The sequence below is a fragment of the Peromyscus maniculatus genome, chromosome 1 (assembly GCF_049852395.1).
Source record: "Peromyscus maniculatus bairdii isolate BWxNUB_F1_BW_parent chromosome 1, HU_Pman_BW_mat_3.1, whole genome shotgun sequence".
Classification (NCBI taxonomy): Eukaryota; Metazoa; Chordata; class Mammalia; order Rodentia; family Cricetidae; genus Peromyscus; species Peromyscus maniculatus.
In genome coordinates this window covers 61,973,952-61,995,470 of record NC_134852.1, presented here as the reverse complement: position 1 = coordinate 61,995,470, position 21,519 = coordinate 61,973,952, and the positions used below count along the sequence as shown (strand labels likewise).

Here is a 21,519-nt window from a genome sequence, read left to right as displayed (position 1 = left end):
AACTGGAAGCTTTTGTTTTCTAGGCTAGGCTGGAAGCTAGCAAGCTCCAGATATCCTGTCTCTGCCACTGTCTTTTGGAGCTGGGCTTACCAGTGTACTTTTTGTTGTGTGTGTTACATGTTACTCTAACCATTGAGCCATTTCTCCAGCTCAAGCTCGTTTGTTATAGGTGATTAGAACCTGATAATTCTGATAAGAATTACATACCAGTTCTGCTGTTTTTCTTTCAATTCAATAAACCTTCAAAACCCCGGGGCCACAAAGCTAGATTTCATTGCTCTAACCACTTTGTTACTATTTAAAAATTATTTTGTTTTGAGTGTTTTGCCTGCATGCCTGGTACCAGTGGAGATCAAGAGAGGGTGTCAGATGCCCTGGAACTGGCATTATGGTTGGTTGTGAGCCACCATGTGGGTGCTGGGAATTGGACCTGAGTCCTTTGCAAGAGCAACAAGTGCTCTTAACTACTGAGCTAACTCGCCGGCCCCCACTATCAGTTGTTTTAACTTGATGTCTGAGAACACAATGGCACTGTAGCTGGTGGTGGAAGAGAAATCAGTGGTAGCTTTAACAGTCACAAGTATATAAGGGACAAGCCTGACCTCTGAACCTAACAAGTCTACAGAGGTTTCTAGCTAGCACAGTGTTCCAGGTGATATGGAGTATCTTCAAGTTTTGATCAATAAATGAAAACCAGAAAAAATATCAATAAAATATTTTAATGCCTACAATTTCTTATATACATAAATTGCAAAACATTCACCTGTATATGCAAAAGTATATTCTTCTGCAGGTCAACAGCACCAGAAAACAAGCTAAACTATGTCAAAGTTTTCTTCTTTTACATTTGATTTGTCCATTATGTAAAAGACATCATGGATTTAATAACTTCAAAGAAATCTATATTCCACTCTTAATCATACACTAAACACCTGAATATGTATTTCATCACATCCACTCACAAAATAAATAGTCTAATCAGCACACTGAAAATAAAACAACCAGTCTCTCTCCATATATTTATTCTCTTTCCAAAAATGTTTTGGTCTCCTGCTATATCTCAGAAATGTATTACTAGCTGCTTTTAAGTTATAAAATACAAAATAATTTATTTCTTGGAGAAAATCTTGGGGGTTACCATTACAAAAATGAAATTCCGAGTTCCCTTAGACTTTCTGTTAACAATCTTTGAACTTTCTTATGGCTCACACAGGGCTGCCTGTGTGTGACATGTGGTACCCTGCCTCTAAATGGACATGACTGCATCCATCGCATAGAGAAAGTACAAAGACCAGTTCTGAAGTAGCCTTAAAAGAAAGTGCCCTTTGCTTTAGCAAGTGGGACTGTGCAATCAGAGCCACGAGTTTTATGAAAACTACTTTCTTGTCACATAATTTGTTAGAGAATGCCACACCCATGATCATGTAACATTACAATTGTGAAACAACATTACTACATTCAAGAATTAACATCACCCAATAAAAGGCACATCTTCAAATATTGAATCAAAATCTGAAAATCAAAACAGTAGAGAGCATACATTAAAAATCAAGCACTTAATTCGTAAACTTTGAAAAAAGAATAGCCTGCTCCTGTTTCTTCATAGGCTTGTGAGCTTTTCTAAGTGGTCAGAAAATACAGAAGAGCAAAATGGAAGACACAATTTGGACTTACAATCTTTCTTTCCTTTGTTTTTTCAACATAAAAGTTGATGCATATCTGTTACAGAAATGCACTCAGACATAACAGACATTACAACCTGACTCTTTCCCAAGTTCTGAAACTTTAATCTAGCATAATGGCTCTTTTCTGTGCAAATAGCTGCACCCTGTAATTGAGTACAGTACTTTCAGTCACCAGAAATCTTGACTGCAATTATAGATTCCAGAGTATGAATATTGAAAAAAGGTTATCCAAGAAAAATCATGGAGGGGGAAACACACAAGTGATAGCAAAATAATGATAAAATGTTTCAAACCTATTTATCAAGTGGAATATCATACTCCCTCTAAAGTAATGGTGGGATAGGAAAGGCTTTTCTGTGGCCAATGTATAGAAATCTACATGGCAAGTTAGGGTGCTATATACCCTCTAAAATTAAATCCTTGCACTTTCAAAGTTTAAAACTTAATTCAAAATGAGTAAACTTTAAGAACTGGGTCAAATGGTCCCACAAAGGAAGGCTAAAAATGATCACTCATAATGCTCAAGCTTAAAGAATGAAGACATCATTGACAAAATACATAAAGTCTGGACCTGTTGAAAAGGAAGAGTTCTTTGTAGAACAGCCTCTCCAGCACCCCATCCCTCATGGCTTAACAGCTGAAGACAGCCAGGTTCACTGCGGAATTGTCCCCACACTGAATTCTGACTGCTTCAACCTTCAGGTCTCTAGCATCCCACTTCACTCTCTGTTGCTGCCTGTCCTTGAGACATGGCTTCCTTCCGGCCAGACCCTGGATCAGCCTGGATGCACTCTAGGCTCGTGACCAAGCCTGAAGGTCTGCCTTTAAGAAGGACAGAACTTGAAGTTTCCCAGCTCAGTACAACACCAACAACAGGAAAAACACCTCGTCACAGTGCATAGTTAGAAATAAAAGTGCAATGCGGACAGAAGAGAAGGTGGTACTCTCAATACACCAAATATTTAGTTTTTGGTTTTTTGGTCATTAACATTTTCTAAGGAATTTAAGCTTAAAATGCAATGTTATTAACAGCAAGAGGTACAGGGGCACTTTAGGGTCCCCAAATATCTTTTTATAATGGGGGGAATAAAGCAGAGGGGGCCACAACACATGTCACTTGTTGATTTTTAAACTATTACGCTTTCAAATCTAATATTTGAATAACCATCTTTCTTTAATAAAAGGAATTAAAAAAAAACAAAGACAAAAATAAAACAATCAATATAATAGTAAGGGCCCTCATCTACTTCATACTAAGGTCAATGTGACAGGAAGCCTGAAAGGAAAAATAGAAAAGAATATTTCTTGTTCTGGCAAAATTTGTATTTTAACTTAGAAAAATTTTATTACCTAATCATATAAATTAAGAATGCTTAGCATCCAATCCACAAATAACGCTGAATACAATATAATTCTATTTTGTATGTCAAAGTCACAAGGATGACATCCATGTAATTATAAAGCCTACTCTTTCCTGGGTTTTCAATTCAAACATAGACTGGGACAGGTCACTTTATTGCTGGCAGCATTCACAGAAGGGCTGGGCCCTTCATAAGGACAAATCTGACTGGGATCTGGGTAGTACCCTACTCACACATCAATCTTTTTCTCCTTTTAAAGTAGCAAAGGAACAATAAAAGACCAATCGACTGGTGAGTGACCCCACATTAGCGTGCATAGCTCATCAGGATCAAAGCCGGCACCTGTGAATGGTTAACTTCATCAGAGCACACGGCAAGCATCGTATCATCTGTATTACAGATTCCACCCTGGACTATTTGAAAACATGGTATACTCAAATGATAGCCTGCAAATGACAGTATGCTTTCCTTCATTCCTTCCTCTTGAGTGCTCATGTGTAAATCTAAACTGATAAGGGGCTAGTTCAGTCTGAAGGCAGGAAATCCTTGCAGCAGTAAACCAGAATTCACAAATTCAAGAGCAGCTAATGGCGCTTCAGCTTCTTGGCCTTTCGACGTTTCATTTCTTCCTCTTCACGTCTCATTTCTTCTAAGTCCTCTTGCATACCTAGTCTTAAACTATGGAGAAATTGTTTTAAAGGGTATTTGTTAATGTACACGAAATTACAACTTTAAAAAGCAAGACTGGCATCTTTCATGTGGATTATGCTGATGAATGAGTTTGTTCGTGTGACAGGGACACACACACACTTTAAAGATTTTACAACAGGAATGACAAAACCCCCTTAATATCCACATTTAAAGTAATAAAATATAAATTTATTTCAAATAAAAAAAAAAAAAAAAAAGATTGTGAGGCCATGCAAGGTGGTGTACACCTTTAATCCCAGCACTTGCGAGGCAAATCTCAGAGTTCCAGGCCAGACTAGTCTACATACTGAGTTCCAAAACAGCCAGGACTATATAAAGAGGCCCTGTTTTTTTGTTTTGTTTTTTTAATTTAAAAAAGGTGTAGGTATGTGCATGTGAGTACAGGTGCCTGTCTAGGCCAGAAGAGGGCAAATGCTAGGATGGTGGAGTCACAGGAAGTTCTGGAATACCTGATGTGGGTGTTGGAACTGAACTCAGGTTCTCTATAAGAGCAATTCTCCTTAACCACTGAGTTATCTTTCCATCCTTCTTAAAAACATTTAAAAATAAAGAAAACTCATAATCTTGATGTTTGGCACCCATATAAAGGTAGAAGAATACTGACCTACCTACACGCACTATAAAAACCCATTTATTTATCAGTAATTCATTTATCAGTAATAATCCATATTCTCCTTTCTTAATACTTATTTTGACATTTTAAGTAGTTATAGGAGGGTCAAAAGAAAGAAAGCTGTTTTGTGTTGGGACTGAGGTGAATTATTTCTCTATAAAAGGAAAATTATTAATACTATAAGCAAAGTAATTACTACCCCTACCCAAGAAACTCTCAGGAGTTCATGACTGGGCAGCTAAAGAAGGAGGTGGAGAGAATCTAATTTACCCCCACTAGGTCCCTGAGGCAGCAAAATTACAGGTTCCAAGACTGAGACAAGTCTGATGGGCAAAGAAAAACAAACAACCCATGGCAGACTCAGAGGCCTCTAATTTTACTGTACTACATAGGAGACACTGCAGCCTTGGCTACATATTGTCTTAATCCCTGCAATGCATCAATGAGTAAAGTAGTAGATTCTCATTCTACACATGGGAAAACCTTAGAAAGGCAAGAGACTCTGTCTAAGGCTTTCATAGCCAGCCAGCAGCACTATCATCCAGAGAACTGTGTGGTCCGACCACCTTTCAAACCCTGCAGCTGCAGGCTTTTTATGATTTTATATAATGTACGAGTCTCCTGCTCACCTCTTGGCTTCCTCCTTCTGCTGCTCCTTCCAGCTGCTCTCCATGTAACGTAAGGCATAGTCACTTTCATCTTTATACCTGCCAAGAAAGCAAAGTCTCAAATGAACAGAAACTCCATTTTCTTAAAAGCTACATCCTCTCATTAAACAAACAAAGCAACATGCTTACAACTAAACCACTCAGTTTTAGGATTCCTCCCACCTGGTTTGGGAGTGAGAAGGCCAGACAATGGGCAGAAGTCGGTTTTGCAGTAAAGAAGTTAGATAAGCCTTAAAATCTTACACGGCAACTCTTCCTGAACCCAGTATTAACAAAAGAACCAAACCCAGTAAGGCTTCCTCAACCAGCTACATTCACTTAATACTCACATTAAAATCCTGAAAGCACAATATGAAAATGTGTGTACATATTAATCTCATTAGGCCTTTATGACCACCAGGAGATGAGAACTTTCCAACAGTAACTGAGGCAGGTAAGTTAATGGTGTGACCAGAAATGAGTGTTACTGCTTCACAGGCTGCCCTGAACTCACCAGCTTCCACTGCAGCTCTAGAGCAACTGGTTCCTCCTCTCACTGTCCAAGTGTCTCGGATGTTAATGCTTTTCAGATGGCCTACTTTCTCAGAGGGGCTTCTAAAGATGTGCAATCACTTAGTCGTAGGAAATGTGACAGCTCTCATCTGTCTTACACACATACGACAGTGCTTCCAAAGTGTTTACCTCACTAGTGTATGGTGAAGCTCTGCTTCTTTACATTAATGGTTCACAAACTTTTAAACACATGCAGCACCCTTACCTGGGGACTGTATAAAACAGATGTGCATTCAGTAGGATAAGGTTGGGGCCTGAGAGCCTGAAGTTTTAATAAGTAAGCTCCTAGGCACATCAAGGATGGTGATGGTCCCATACTGGTGACCAGGGCCCACATTCTCAGGCAGCACAACATTACACCAAAGAAAAGCAGGTGCCATAGCAGAATGACTTTTACTGTGGCTCTGTGAATGACTTTCTGACTTCAAAGCCCATCTCTTTCTATTATATGAAGCTGCTTCACGCTCTCTTTTAAAGCAGTTTACAAGCAAACACCACAAAACACTCTGAATCCATGAGAAACTACTATGTGCATTGTCTTAGTTAAGATTACTATTGTTGGCCGGGCGGTGGTGGCGCATGCCTTTAATCCCAGCACTCGGGAGGCAGAGGCAGGCGGATCTTTGTGAGTTCGAGGCCAGCCTGGGCTACCAAGTGAGTTCCAGGAAAGGCGCAAAGCTACACAGAGAAACCCTGTCTCGAAAAACCAAAAAAAAAAAAAAAGATTACTATTGTTATGACCAAAACCAACCCAGGAAGGAGAGGGTTTATTTCATTGTACAGCTTATAAGTCCATTATCTAGGAAAGGCAGGTAAGGAACTATAGGCAGGAACTAATGCAGAGGCTGCTTAATGGCTTGCTCCTCATGGCTTAGCCTCATTTCTTTCTTTCTTTTTTTTGGTTTTGTTTAGTTTTGTTTTTGAGACAGGGTTTCTCTGTGTAGTTTTGGCACCTTTCCTGGAACTCACTCTGTAGCCCAGGCTGGCCTCGAACTCACAGAGATCTGCCTAACTCTGTCTCCCATATGCTGGGAGGCCACCCCCGCCCGGCTTTCTTTTTTTTTAAGGTTCTTTTGGAGACAGGGTTTCTTTGTGTAGCCTAGGCTGGCCTCGAACTCACAGAGATCCGCCTGCCTCTACCTCCTGAGTGCTGGGATTAAAGGTGTGCAACACCATGTCTGACTCAGCCTGCTTTCCTCTAGCACCTAGGACTGCTAGGCCTGGGGTGACACCGCCCAATGAGCTGGACCCTCCCACATCAACCATCAACAAAGAAAATGTACCACAGGCTTGCCCAGAGGCCAATCTGGCAGGGGGTATTTTTCTCAATTCAAGTTCTCTTTTCCTAAATGACTCTAGCCTATGTTAAGCTGACATTAAAAACTAGTTGGCACCTGCTCTAAGATTAAATCTTTTTAGGACCCCCACCCCTACCCCCACAGGTTTCTAATTAAGCATTCAATGCCTCTACTGTTAATGTTTTTCTTCTATAAATGATAAAAAGTTGACATTTAGATAAATCTTCAGCTTACTTTTTTCGGTCATAGCCAAAGATTTCCCGAATGTGCTTGGATATTTCTTCCTGAGGTTCTCCTTCATCGTCGATGAAGTCATCCATTTCTGAGTCATATTCATCATCATCTTCTTCTTCATACTCTCGGGGCCTTTTGTAGCCAGTAGGGAAGGGGAGCCTTTGAGGACCTAAGTACAAAGGCCATGACTTATAAGAACATTGTATGGTATTTTTGCAGAGGACTATGTCGTCTGGAAGTCAGAGGAACTGACACTAAGATGGCACCCACAGCTGGGTGGTGGTGGCACACACCTTTAACCCCAGCACTCGGAAGGCAGAGGCAGGCAGATCTCTGAATTCAAGGCCAGTCTGGTCTACAGATCGATTTCCAGGACAGCCAGAGCTACATAAAGAAACTCTGTCTCAAAAAACCAAAATAGACGGCATCCTTGAAAGCAGAGCACAGGGCTGGCTCTCAGCATAGCCTGCAGCACCCCTGCTGGAGAGAGTGCCCGAAGGGACTGCATTCTCCTTTACGGCTCACTTGGCATGCATGCCATGGTGCCTTGTCACATTTTCTAGCTTAGCTATGCACACTCCTGGGATTTAAAAGATCAGTAAAATTTCTGAAACTAAGTCAAGTTACAAACTGCCACAGAATCATTAATTTTTAATTCTATCAAATAAAGATACTGAAAGTAGTTCCTTATTTTTCCTGTATTTCTCTTAAAAATCCAAAGCCCTGCACATGCCTGTAGCTACAGCTATCTGGGCCTGGAGCTTGAGCCAGCACTTGAAAGAAGCTCTGGGTAACATGCAAGACCATACTTTAGAAAAGAAAAAGTCCCAAGTATAAAACATTTTCAGAACTACAATTGTTTAAAGAGAGGTATGAGTGCAAGAAAAGCTTATTTTTGCCTAATGACTGATAAAAACTGAAAAAACTGGAGAAAAAAAAAAAAAAAAAAAAGACCTGGACATGCAGCTCAGCAGAGAGCTTGCCAAGATATATGAAGCTCTGGGCTCGGATCCCAGCACTACAGCAGACCAGTCAGACCAGTACAGTGGTACACACTGTAATCCCAGCACTCAGGGGGTATAGACAGGGTATCAGACATTAAAGGTCACCCTCAGCTATACATTGAGATCCAGGCCAACATGGGCTGCCTTATCTAAAAAAAAAAAAAAAAAAAACAACCAACAAAAAAAAAAAAAAAAACAAACAAACAAAAAAAAACTAAAATACTAACTTCCTCAATCCCTAAAAAAAAAAAAAAAAAAAAAAAAACAACAACAACAACAAAAACAAACAAACAAACAAAAAAAAAACAAATGGAAAAAAAAAAACCCAATTTTTCAAAAGACAGGTATTCATCAACAGACCAGTGTCTGAGAACAACCTTCTAGGCTCTGACATCTAAAGCAAGGTATTTGGGCATTGGTTTCTTTTTATCCTCTCCATGGATCTCAACAAATACTTTCACAAGTGCCTATGCAGCATGTACTATCTACAGAAAGCAGCTGGTGGGGCCATCAATGACTCCAAAGTTGGAGATGGCAGATTCCTAAAGCACCATCAACAAGGCTCTTCACACTGCCTATTAAAGGAACAGAACTCAGGACAGTCTGAAATAGCTGCTGGGACACGACAGGTGTTAACAAACATCTCATCTTTAAGTCTCCTAGTCTTCATGTAAAACACTAGCCTATCCTCCAAACCACCAGCCATGTAGTTACTTTCTCTCACAAATCAGAGCCAAGTTTACTGCATGTGAGAGAACCAGGTGGGGGTGTGAACAACAGATCCTAGATAAGTATCTTCTCTACTATCAACAGTGAGTATATTACAGGGCATGTAGAAGTGGTCACAGGGTTCCTGGTTCTATAAAGCTAGGTACTTTCCTGATGGCTTGGTGATAACTATACTGTTTAGGAGGAAGGTCAATTTTACCTTGGGCAGGTCTGTAGCCAGACAGGAGAGGCTTCATTCCATTTATCTGTCCATTGCTTGACCGACTAACAATATTTTTCGAAGAAATCGTTTCTGAGACAACAGTGCACTTGGGTTTTATGGGGAGACCTGGGCTACTAACTGTTCGTCCAGGTCCTAAGCTGCTCACTGGTCTTCCAGGACCTGAACTGACAGTTCGTCCAGTTGGAATGGAACCACTTATGGACCTTCCAGGGCCAGTGACTGACTGCCCAGAGGAGCCTAAGCTGCTCATTGGTCGTCGGATGTCATGTGGACTGTTTACAGGCCTCCCAGGACCTCCAGAACTGCTCACAGGTCTTCCAGAAACACTAGGGCCACTGAGGGGTCGCCCAGGGCCAGTTGAGCTGCCTGCAGGTCGTCCAGGCCCATTTGTGCCATTGACTGTTCGTCCGGAGGGATGTGCATTGCTGGCCAGCTTTCTGATCCCACTGACTGACTGCTCAAGTCCTGACCTGGAGCTGCCATTCTGGTGCCTGGGCACAGTGCCAGAACTAACTGTAGGCCGAGCTGTCCCTGGGCTAGGTCGCCCAGGAGCTGAGCCAGAGTTGCTGCCTGGCTGTCTGATACTTGGACTCTTAGCTTTGTTGTGCGAGAGAACTGTGGGGCCAGGCTTGGAATGGCTGGGATGAGAAGGAAGAGGTTTTTTGGCTTTGTGCTCAGAAGCAGATTTCTGAGTCCCACTAGCAGAAGTCTTTGGGACACTTGGTGAACAGGTGCTGGGGTGAGGCTTTCCAGCCCCATTGAAGACAGGTCTGTTGTGACCTTCCCGAAGCGAGGGTTGGGAACTACTACCAGATCCTGCCTTGGTCCTCTCTCCTGGCATGGATTTGGATGAAGACAAAGCTACTTGTCTTTCATTGGCTGTGCTGGGTCTGGATTTCTTCTCAGCATGAGGCAAGGGCAATCCTTTGGAAGAAAGCTGCCTGTCTGCAGAACCCTTGCTGGGTTTTGTGCCCGCGCTGTCTTTATGAGACGGTGCCCTTTTGGACACAGGCGGAGGTAGTTTGGCGTCTGTTTCAGGTTTCTTTTTCTTGTGCTTCCGTTCGAGAAACTCTCGCTCCCTAAGTTCCTCAGCAGTCATGGGCCGCTGCTCTGCTTTCTTCACGACCTTGATCTCCACAGGTTCAAACTGCTTCTTCTCAGCTAACCTCAGTAAGTCAGTGAAGTTCATGGGTGGAGGGGCACTTTTAAGGGGGGCCTTTGGTTTGCTTTCAGCTTTGGGAGGCTCTGGCTCCTCCTCATATTCCTGCTCCAACTCAGCTTGACTGTAGTCTAGGAACTCCTCCTCCTCCATCTCATACTCTTGGTCAGTTCCCTGGTTCAGGTGGCTTTCTACTGCCTGCCTCTTCTTTGACTTTTCCTCAATAGGAGTCCCGTCGTAACCGTGAAAATTGTCCTTTGTCCTCTTGGCCATAGCTCTTGCTTTCTTGTCATGTTTGAGCTCAATTCGCTTTTTCACTAGCTCTTCTTTCCTCCTTTTCTCCTCTAAGGCTGAAATGAATAAAACAAGAACACACTGTTTCAACTGTCTCAGGATAGCTCATATGACACCAGTCCACAGTCAAGACACAATGTTGAGTTATAGTTTCTAGGAGTCAAATGAGGAAGTCATCTAACAAAATGAGAGATTTTTACACAAGTGGGTCATATATAAGCTTCTCTCTATGAACAAGCAAGTAGGGACTTGGTTTTTGCTTTAAATGTAAAAAAGGGCTCAGAAATACACACCAAGTTAATGGAACACCAGCACCCACTAAAGTGGTTAAGAATGAATCAGTGAATACCTAAAACAATGTCAGGACCAGGGTAAAGAATGGAGACTTGTTATGGAGAGTTACATGGTCACTACACCAGGCCTTTTCACCTTTTCCCTCCTCCCCTCAAGAGATAAGGCCTTGCTATGTTGTCCAGGCTGCCCTGAAGCTCCTGAGCCCAAGGAAGTATCTTGCCTCAGCCTGGTGAATACCTGAGATGACAGGTGAATATCAAAAAGCCTTGGGGGTGGGTGAGGTGGGGGTAGATAAAACAATACAAATAGCCAACCTACAAACACCCCCCCCCATGTGTGCATGTGTACATGTCCATAAAGTTAACCCAGAGACACATACACATCATCCCCAAATTTATTAGCCTGTTAGGATATTTTTACAAACACACACTTTGAGTCCAAGATGGGTTTGGTGCAGACACTGAGACTGAGAAGAGGCACAAGCACATACCTTTCCGTCTAAGCTCCTCTTCTTTCCTCCTAAGGAAAGCCTGCACAGCTGCCGACTGGACACCTTTAACTTTGGGGTCTTTCTTGGGAGGCCCCACTGCCAAACTATACCTTTTCTAAAAACAAAAGCAGAATTAAAGCTATAAGCAACTCAACTTTCAGAATATATAGTCTGTTTGGGCTGGGCTGTGTGGCTCAGTGGAAGAGTGCTTGTCTAAAATGTACCAGCTCTGAGTTCAATTCTCAATATTGCAGAAAATGTAGAAAGAAAATGAGGGAGGAAAAGGAGGGAGGAGAAAGGGAAAGAAAAATAAGAACTCTACACAAAGGGCCCAGTTCTCTGTAATCTTTAACAGTAGCATTTAAGTTTATGAAATATTAATTCACTACACAAGTTCCTTTAGACTGGTTTCCGCCTCACCAAGATCACCAATGCTGCCTAGGAACAGATGGTGTTTTTCTGGACTTTGGTTGTTAAGTAAATGCATAGAGAAAAAGGACTAAAACAGGAATGACTGAATCTTTAAAGAAAAATATTTCAATTTCTTAAGTATCTACTATTAAAGAAGCATGATAAACAGCTAATCATCATGTCTAGGACCATGGGAAATAATCTATGGGCCAGCATTTTATTTCATTTTTTTAATTACAGAGCTGAAGAAGACAGAGTCTCACATATGCCAGGCACTCTACTACTGGGCTACATTCCATCCCTGAAAACAATAGTCTTAAAGTGTCCCCCATCTTCTGTTATATGAGACAGACATCCTTTTTATGTACTAAATCTTTGTCATGATAGTAAAAGAAAGTCATCTTTGTGGGAAAAGCCAGCAGTTTGTAACCTCCAATGCCTCCCCATCCTGTGTATGACAGTTTGTCAACCCCAGTGCTCTCCCATCCTGTGTATGACATCCTTGGAGGAAAGCCAAGGGATCTGCTTACTACAGGGCTGCCAAATACAATGTATCTTGAAACAAGCTCAAGTTCCAGCTAAATCAGTCAACTAAAAAAGCAGCTGGCCAAGAAGGCAGGCCTCATCCAACCTGAAAATCCTGCGTGATGGCAGTGTTGACAACTGACTCATCCCTGACAGAGAAATCCCAAGACAGTTCCAGTTGTTTTCTAGTCACCCAGGCTAAGACACAATCAGACCCCTTAATTAGTCCACATCTTTGTAAACTGAATTGAGAGCTCTTTCCCTCCAGAAACTACCAGGAATATGATGACACTTGATTCAAGTTTACTAAGACACACAGCTCACAGGCAGCATCACACAATTTAAATACTTTTTGGTATATTCAGAGTTCCATAGCAATCATCATTGGTTTTCAGAATATTGTAACCACCTCAAAAAGAAGTCACTTAAGTGATGAGTCTAGCAACCTATCACTATTAGTGAACTTTCTATCTCCATGCATTTGTCTATCCTACACATTTAAAGAAATGAAATCTTACAGTGTTGCTGTGACAGTCAACTCTGTGTGCTCACCTGGCTACAGTCCCAAAACTATTTAACCAGGCGCTTATCTTATGCTGCCTGAAAGAATTTTACTGATATAATTAACATCTGCAGTCAGATTAACTTCCATAAATGTCTATGGTCCCCTACTTAGTTCAATGACTTCAGGTCTGGGGGTCAGCAGAGAACTACCTCAAGAAGACGGTACTGACTCCAGGTTGCCTGGCCTTCCATACAAATTTTGAATTTGCCAGCCCCACAAATAATCACAACTCATTCCTACTTGTCTGTTTCTCTGGAGAACACTGACTGATAATGGAGTGAATATGTTGCATTTATCAGGAGCTCATTCCTTCAAGAGCTGAGTAATATCGAAGGGTATAGATACATAGCATATTATCTGCTCACCAGTTGGCCAGCTGGAGAATTTCCATTTTTTTTTCTTCATAAAAAATGCTGCTGTGACATTTGTGTGTAGTTTTAGGCAGATATATGTTTAAATTTCTCTTGGGTATATGATCATATATATCTTTTCTTTCTTTTTTCGGGGTGGGGGAGGTTCAAGACAGAGTTTCTCTGTGTAGCTCTGGCTGTCCTGGAACTCACAGAGACCCACCTGTCTCTGCCTCCTGAGTGCTGGGATTAAAGGCGTTGATCACTACCACCCTGCTATGATCATGTTGATGGGTTCACAACATGCCCCCACGGTTGGGCATGTTTGCATATGCCCAGCGGACCTGGACACTTCCGCCTAGCCAGTTCCAGGTCAAAATAACCATTTCAAAATAGCCATTTCTGGGTCAAGGCATCTCAGATGACCAGGATCCGTGACTTTGCAAGGTTACGTAAGTGTGCAACGTAGCCATCTGATCTACGCACATGCGTGGAGTAGTTACGTCGACCTGTGCATGCCCAGCCTTTATAAGCCAGCGCCATATTCCCGGCTTTCTCTCTCTCCTCTTCTTCTTCTCTACACACGTGTCTTCCATAGGCCTGGGCACTCTCTGTCCCTTTCATCTTAATAAAACTCTTATTAGCGGATTCTGTTGTGTTTCGTGACATTTCCTTGCAGGGTAAGAGCGCCGCAAAATAACTAACACATGTATCTTAACACTAAGTTCAGTAGACCTTTCCAAAAAGGGCTGCACACAGATCAAAATATGTTTTGATGGAAGATTTCCTCTACCTCACAGTAGAGAATGATGCTTAAAAAAAAAAAAAAAAAAAAGCCGAGGTTGGAGCACACTGTGTTTTCTTTAAGGCAGAAGAGTCATTTGACTCGTCCCTGCATCAGATGGCCATGCACAGCTATAGAAACAGCATACCAAGACGCACCCATTGATTCTGACTCTTGATTCAAGGCACCAGGCTGCTTCATTGTCTGGCCTTCATGAGAAGCAGCTGGACAAGTTTCTTTTATCCTAAGCATATCCATTTTATCATCCTGCAAAGCCAACCTCATCACTTTGTTGGACCCTGATGAATGATCCACAATAGGGGCACTTCTGTCATTTAGTATAGCACCAGAGATTTTGCCAAGATTTGTAATTCTAAAGTCAACAGGCGTAGAAAATACCAAGCCATTTAAAAACATATTCCTCCCATTGATTCCATCCTGTGGAGATCAGATTAAGAAGCAGCACGCAGTCTGGAAACCTTGCTCAGCAAGTGTGCTCAGTCAGAACCAGCATGTTACTCCCCCTCACCCCCCAAACTGCTCCTTAAGAGAAACAAGACTGTTGTAATCGTAGAAAACATGAATTTTCTGAAGATTTTACATCACTTAGTATTGGTTAGAGTAGTCAAATAATATATTCTTAACTTGAACCAACACCACAAAGTTTTAAACACCTTCTCAAGACATTAGTCAGGACCAAATGCAGGAAAACAGCTCTTCACATTAAGCAAGCTCAGCAGGATGGCGAAAAGGGCAATGGGAATAAAACATCCGGAGAGCATCTACTCAGGCTGGCTATGGTGTTAAACGCCAAAATCAGCTATTATAAGGTTTGTAAAACATTTGATTAGAGTTGGAGTGAAACTCAATAGTAGAGCCCTTGCTGGCATGCTGTAGGCCCTGGCTCAATCTTTAGCGCATCATTCAAATCTAATATAAAATCACCTATCAAATGAGTTGTTTGTTAGAAATGGCCTTAAAAAAGGATAGCTATGTTTTCCTGGTACTTAGTTAGGCACAGGCTTTGTAGCTGAATGCACGTTGAATGCAGTTTTTCTGACTCAGGACCAAACGTTTTCACACTTCACTTTCTGTTTGATTCCAACACTTTTTCTTAGGCTCGCACCTCAATCTTAAATGAAGTTCCCTAATTTCCATGCATATCTACCCCAAACAGGTCTAACTGATCTTCCCTATATTCTCCTTTCCCTTCCTTTGGGACAGCGATTACTCTTTTAGAACAGACTTCCAATATCCCTCTGTCTACCAGTTTTCCATCCATGTACTAAGCAGGCCCAATTCTGCTTAGCTTCAGAACAGATAAGATCAGGTGGGCCCGTTCAGGTGGTCTGGTCATTGCTGTCCACTGGTTTCTAAATGCTGTTGGTTTGGCCTTTATATTATCTTTCCATCTTTACACTGAGAATGTCATAAAAATCCAACAGTATTATTCCTTAAAGCTGTATTAAACAAGCGCTGAGGCAAGGAGCTTGAGTTCTGCCTAGGAAGATGACAAACTCAATACACTGCCTCCACTCAACAGAGGGACAGGGTTAAGAGCAGGAACTCTGAAGTACTGTGCTGGATTAGGTCCCCTCCTTCATTATAACCAATCCTGTATGACCAATATAACTCACTGTGTGGCCTTGGGCAATTTCTTTACCTCACGAGGCCTCAGTTTTGCCATCTCTAAAATCTTTCATGTGCTCATTATGGTGACTAAATTAATTAACATACGAAGTGCTTAGAACAATACCTGGCACAGGCTCAGCACAATGGATGTTAATTGCTACCACCATTATTCAGAAAGAGATTCTCTAAGGTGTTAAGGGGAAGAGAGACAACAGAATCCCTGTGGGGAAGAGGGAAGAGCAGCTTGTCCATAAAGCACTGGTTCGGAAGTACTGCTCTATACCAGAGAGCAGCTGTCAGACAGCAGGGATGTCACTGCCAGCTCTTACTGCAAGGCCAAGCTCCAATTTCTGTAGAGCAATCACTACTGCAGCAAAAACTTTTGTTTGCCCACACTGTTCTTCACAAGGAACCATTACAATCCCAGCACTTGGGAGGCAGAAGCTGGCAGATCTCTTTTGAGGTCAGCCTGGCCTACATAATGAGTACCACAGGCCAACCATGGCTACAGAGTGAAATCCTACCCCCCCAAAAAAAAAAAAAAAAAAAAAAAAAAAAAAAAAAAAAAAGCCAGTGACAATGGTTGCATCATCCTGATAGGCTGTTATTTTTGTATTCAGAATTCCATTGAGAAAAGAGTGTATGCCTAATACTTTCACACATGATGCAATCCTATCTTTGTTTTAACTAAAACATTAAGATGATTGTTTCATTTAAAAACAACAATGAGGGAAATGCTAGTAAAAGCTGAACATCCTTAACACAAAAATTCAGAATCCAATATGCTCCAAAATCTGTGATGTTTTAAGGACTGATAGTGAAGTCACATAAAATCATAGGAGACAGCTTAGTTTGGGATCCCATTTAGTTTGACTTATTCATAAACCCTTGGAATAATGTACTTGGCAGCCCGCTTCCTTTACTTGCACATGCTATGTACACATACCCACTGCAGACAATATACCTAACAACCTCAGAACCACACAATCCCCCACTTGCATGGGCTACACAGTCTCTCATCTCTGAACAATGGTATATTTTACCAGCCCCAGCCCCCTGGTAGCAATTAAATTTACTCTTTTTATTCAAAAGTATTTCCAGTTTACCAGCTATGACAATTAGAAAGACCAATCAGGCTTAAACTGGTTTTGAGTGCATGCACAGTAAGAAAAAACTGCATCATCTTGTGATCTTTTAGGAAGAATTTCTATTTACCATTTTATGCCTATGCATAATTGGGGGATGGACAGGATTAAAATCAGATGCATTATGGGGAGGGACATGCACAAAGAAATGACTATATAACATATCCATCAATCAAAACAAAGAACTATCCTAACTGTATCCATAGTAAACCAGGCCCCCTTTCCACAGGCTTCATCCTGAGGCCCTGAGTATCTTTCTTTACTCTTGTTCTTTCACGTATTGTCTTTAATCTGTACTGTTACTGCCTTGCTCTAAATAAAATTATCGTGCTTCTTTTGCAAATGTTTGTGTGTGCCCTTATTTTCAACTCTGGATAAAAAGCCCAGGACCTGGAAACACCCAATCAAACTCTGATCCTTCTAACAACAGGACACAAGAAAATTCATATTTGTTTTCACAGCATGGGTTAAAGTCAATGCAGAGGCACTCTAAAGTGCTCAGTGATTAAGAACACTTAATGCTCTTGCAAAGGACCCAGGTTCAGTTCCCAGCACTCACACAGAGGCTCACAACCCTATGTAACTCCAGTTCTAGAGGATCTAATGCCCGCTTCTGGACTCTGGAGCATGGCATGCACATCATGCCCAAACATACATGCAGGCAAAACACCCATATACATAAAAAATTGAAAAAGAAAACCGTTTAAAAAATATTGTACAAAAGGAATCTTCAAGCTGTGATTACCTGTACAAAATCTACACAATATGGAACCGATATTCCCAAAATCATGTGTGGGAGAGGGGCTCATGAGACCTGTGGTAGTTTGGATGACAATGGCCTCTGTAGGCTCACATGTTTGAATATGCAGTCCCCAGTTGGTGGAGCTGTGTCACTGGGGTTGAGCTTTGGGGTTTTATAAGATGACATTCCCAGTTAGCTCTCTACTTCCTGCTTGTGAACCAAGATGTAAGTTTTCAGCTACTGCTCCAGCACCATCCCTGCCTGCATACTGCCATGCTTTCTGCCATGCTGGTCATGAACTCTAACCTTGTAAGCCCCCAGTAAACTGCTCTGCAAGTTGCCTGGTCATGTATCTTATCACAGCAATAGGAAAGTAACTTAAGACAGGGCCCCAATGCTCCTTGAAGTAGGAAATAAAGGGTGCAGAGCTAGGGGGTAATGGTTGCTCAGGGAGGAGGAGTCTGGTAAACTGCCCATGCCTCACCCATGCTCATGCAAGTGACCCTATTGAAAACGCACGCACGCACGCGCACACACGCACACACGCACACACGCACGCGCACACACACCATGAAAGTAGGAGGGGGACTTGGGAGGAAGAGGCATAGCGGGAGAGAGGGGTGAGAGGATAATGGAGGGTAATAATAATTAAAAAATTGTAAAGAATAAAAAATTAAAAATACCTCCAAACTACATAAATTTTATATATATATATATTTATATTTATATTTATATTTATATATGAAAGAGATGAATTTGTGTTTAGGCCTCATTCCTATCCTCATATCTCATTATATTTATATAACCATCACAAAATTGTGGGGAAAAAATCTGACATGCAGAACATTTGTAGTGCCAAGCACTCCAGGTAAGGGGTACACAACTGTAGCTCTGCAGCCAGATACAACAGACACCTACACCTGTGACAGGCCAACATGTTAACCTCTTGGCTTTTAACCCATCCTAGCCACTCTGGCTTTCTTCAGTAAAGGTATGGTCTAAGAGCTCTGAAGCTGAAGTCTGAGGGTCAACTCTGATAGGATCCAAGAAGAAGGTGAGGGGAGAAGACAGCTAAAGGGGGAGAGGACCAAGCGCACAAAGGGATGCTGTCAGTTACTGCAAAGGCCTTGATTCCCTAAGCAGGTTTAGGCCAAGTAGGTCATGTTATGCATGACATACAGGGGTGTGTGTGTGTGTTTACCAAAGTGCTTCCTGAGTTGGATAGTAGTATTTTCTTAGTTATTTAGAAACATGGTCTCAGGTAGCTTAGGCGGCTTACAAACTACTCTGTAGCTAAGGATCTTGAACACCTGATGATGCCTGTACCTTTCAAGTGCTCTACAGAACGAGATCCAGGACAGGCACCAAAACTATAGAGAAACCCTGTGTGTGCGTGGGGGGGGGGGGGGCAGGGATAAAGAAGTTAATGTTGCAAACTAAGTCAAACTTCTAAGTTTACTACTTCTTTTGGGGGAAGAGGATGATTCATAAAATGTGTCTATTATTCAATTATTAAATTTTAAATTACGAGGGGTGGGAGAAAAAAATTCAAATTACTTCACCAATTTACCTTTCTTCATTTCCTGTTAGTGCAATCACAGAGCAACAAATAACATGAACTCTGAAATACCATGTATTTTGAAATTTTTGGAATATTAGACTGCTTTTCTCCCAGCAGTTATTGGCTTTTAATTAATTAATTAATATTATTATTTGAGGCAGGATCTCTCTATATAGCCCTGTCTTGGAACTCATGGTGCAGACCAGGCTGGCCTTGAATTCGATGAGATCCACGTGCCTTTTTAAGTGCTGTAACTAAAGGTGTGAGCCACCACACCAGACTATTGGCTTTTAAAATCTGGGTTCTGATTCTTCCACAAGACAAATCTTGGCCATTAAAGCTAGTAACTTTTATTTTATTTATTTATTTATTTATTTATTTATTTATTTAGGTTTTTCGAAACAGGGTTTCTCTGTGTAGCTTTGCAACTTTCCTGGAACTCGCTTTGTAGACCAGGCTGGCCTCGATCTCAGAGATCCACCTGCCTCTGCCTCCCAAGTGCTGGCATTAAAGGCATGCGCCACCACCGCCCAGCAACTTTTATTTTTTTAACCTTTCTCGAAATTCAGGAAGATCTAAGATGAAATAATTATTCAAATATGAATGGTTATTAGACTTAACACTGACTTGACTAGAAAATCTACAAATGCATAAAGTATTGTTGCTCTAGGTTCCAAAGGCTTTGCACCCACAACTTTAACCTGCAAGGCTTATGAGTTGTGGTGTAGAGAAAGGCTTATTCTGAGTGACTATTATCAGGATGGGAGATGACTGTTCATATATATATATATATATTATATAAACCATATGTGTATATGCAACATATATACAAATAACTACTCATTTTTTAGATTAATATATTCAAACGAGTAAAAAATAGGCTGGATTAGACAAGAAGTGGCAAGAGAGGAAAAAAGATACTGCAATATACAAAACTAGGAAATGCAGAGTCCGCATGAAATCTCAAATTCTAGTTGACTGACTCTAAGAGAGGTGTTTTGAGTCGGACACTTCACTGATCAAACCGCAGGTATCACAACGCGAAATATCGGTTTACAGCTGTGCTGTGGGGACCTTCTGATGATCCAGAAATGATTAGTTTATGCAAAACAGCTGTAACCCCAGAAACCAGACGTCCGACCACTTCAGCATTTAGCTCTGAGACTATCATAATAGAACTGAGCAAACGGAATCTATAAAAATCTGGAAGTCCACTAGGAAATGAAAGCTGAAATCGGCTTTGCCTAACCCGCTCGAACAGGGAATTGATCCGAGGACCTTACGCACCTTAGGCAAATAAAAGGTCTACCACACATCCGCAGGCCACATAACCAAACCACCTCACAGTCGGCCTTAGGTCTTCTGAAATACCCTGAACTTCTCTTTCCAACATAAGATACCTCCTTGGCAGGTGATAACATCTTTGGCTCAGTGGGTGGGGCCACGAACCAGAGAACCTTTTCAAGAAATTACGCTAAAACCGGCATTAGACCCGCAAAAAGACCCAAAAGGCTATATCATGCGAAGTCCTTGAAGTCCCGGAGCTTCCTGACTATACTGGTCCTCAATTTAGGGGCTGAAGTTTTTTTGAAGCCGTATGCTACTACTGCTAGACAGCACTCTGCCAGGCGCGGCTCACTCACCCACTTTGCGCAACTCTAAAAACCCCCCCAAGCCGCAAAGTCCACCTTTCAGGGAACATGATTCCGCGAAACCAACGCCAAGAAAAGCTCCCCTTTCGCATCGCCAGCCCCTCTGTACCCAAATCTCCCCCATAAACTCCAGGAAAGGGCGTCGTCCAAGTTCTCCCCGTGGCCGAAAGACGCTCGTCGAGAAGTTCCACCCGCCACAAACGAACTTGACGGCCGGGTTTCCTACTGCAAGCCGGGAGACTCACCGGTACGTGGTTGACACCTTGTCCTTTGGAAGCGATCAGGAGGATTTCCCTGAAGTCCATGTCGGGCCGAAGAGGGAAGCCCGGCTGGGCCGGGGACTCGGGACGCGGCGGACACGAGTCTCACCGCTGCGCCTAGCTCCGCTGACTGGCTTGCTTTAGTGGCTCCTCTCCCGCCGCCCCTCGACACGGACACTTCCGGCGCCTTCTAATGCCGTGCGCCGCCCCCGCGCTGCCGCTGAATGCAGTGCCTATGTGTTTATACACACACACGCCCAGCGCCGCCGCAGCGCTTGCGGGTATCGCGCAACTTCCGCTCTCGGGGGCGAGACACGTAAGTGGCGTACGTGGCTGTTGGCGTCGGCTCACATGGGCGGGGCTGAAGCTCTTCCCAGCCAATCAGACGCAATATAGCAGCTAGGGGTGTGGCTAAGCGGGAGAACGCTCCGCCTGGCGATCTTCGCAGCCCGAGGGTCTCCGGGCGAGATCCGGTGCGGGGAGAAGAGGAGGTATCTCCTTCCAGGTGTGGGCTCTGTAGGTGTCACGCGTGGGTGTACAGATCCCAGGTGGTGGCGTTCTAACAGCTGACCTGACT

At 42.4% G+C, this 21,519-nt stretch overlaps 1 protein-coding gene across 1 annotated transcript; it reads right to left on the bottom strand.

Moving 5' to 3' along the window:
* Positions 1 to 703: 703 nt before the first annotated feature.
* On the bottom strand, positions 704 to 21,201 carry Spty2d1 (SPT2 chromatin protein domain containing 1). The gene is made up of 6 exons (XM_006993438.4): positions 20,928 to 21,201; positions 11,316 to 11,430; positions 9,055 to 10,587; positions 7,123 to 7,291; positions 5,000 to 5,077; positions 704 to 3,724 (listed from the first exon to the last, which is right to left on the bottom strand). The coding sequence occupies exons 1-6, from the start codon at positions 20,985 to 20,987 to the stop codon at positions 3,631 to 3,633; spliced, it is 2,049 nt and encodes a 682-aa protein (XP_006993500.1). The 5' UTR covers positions 20,988 to 21,201; the 3' UTR covers positions 704 to 3,630.
* Positions 21,202 to 21,519: the final 318 nt, after the last annotated feature.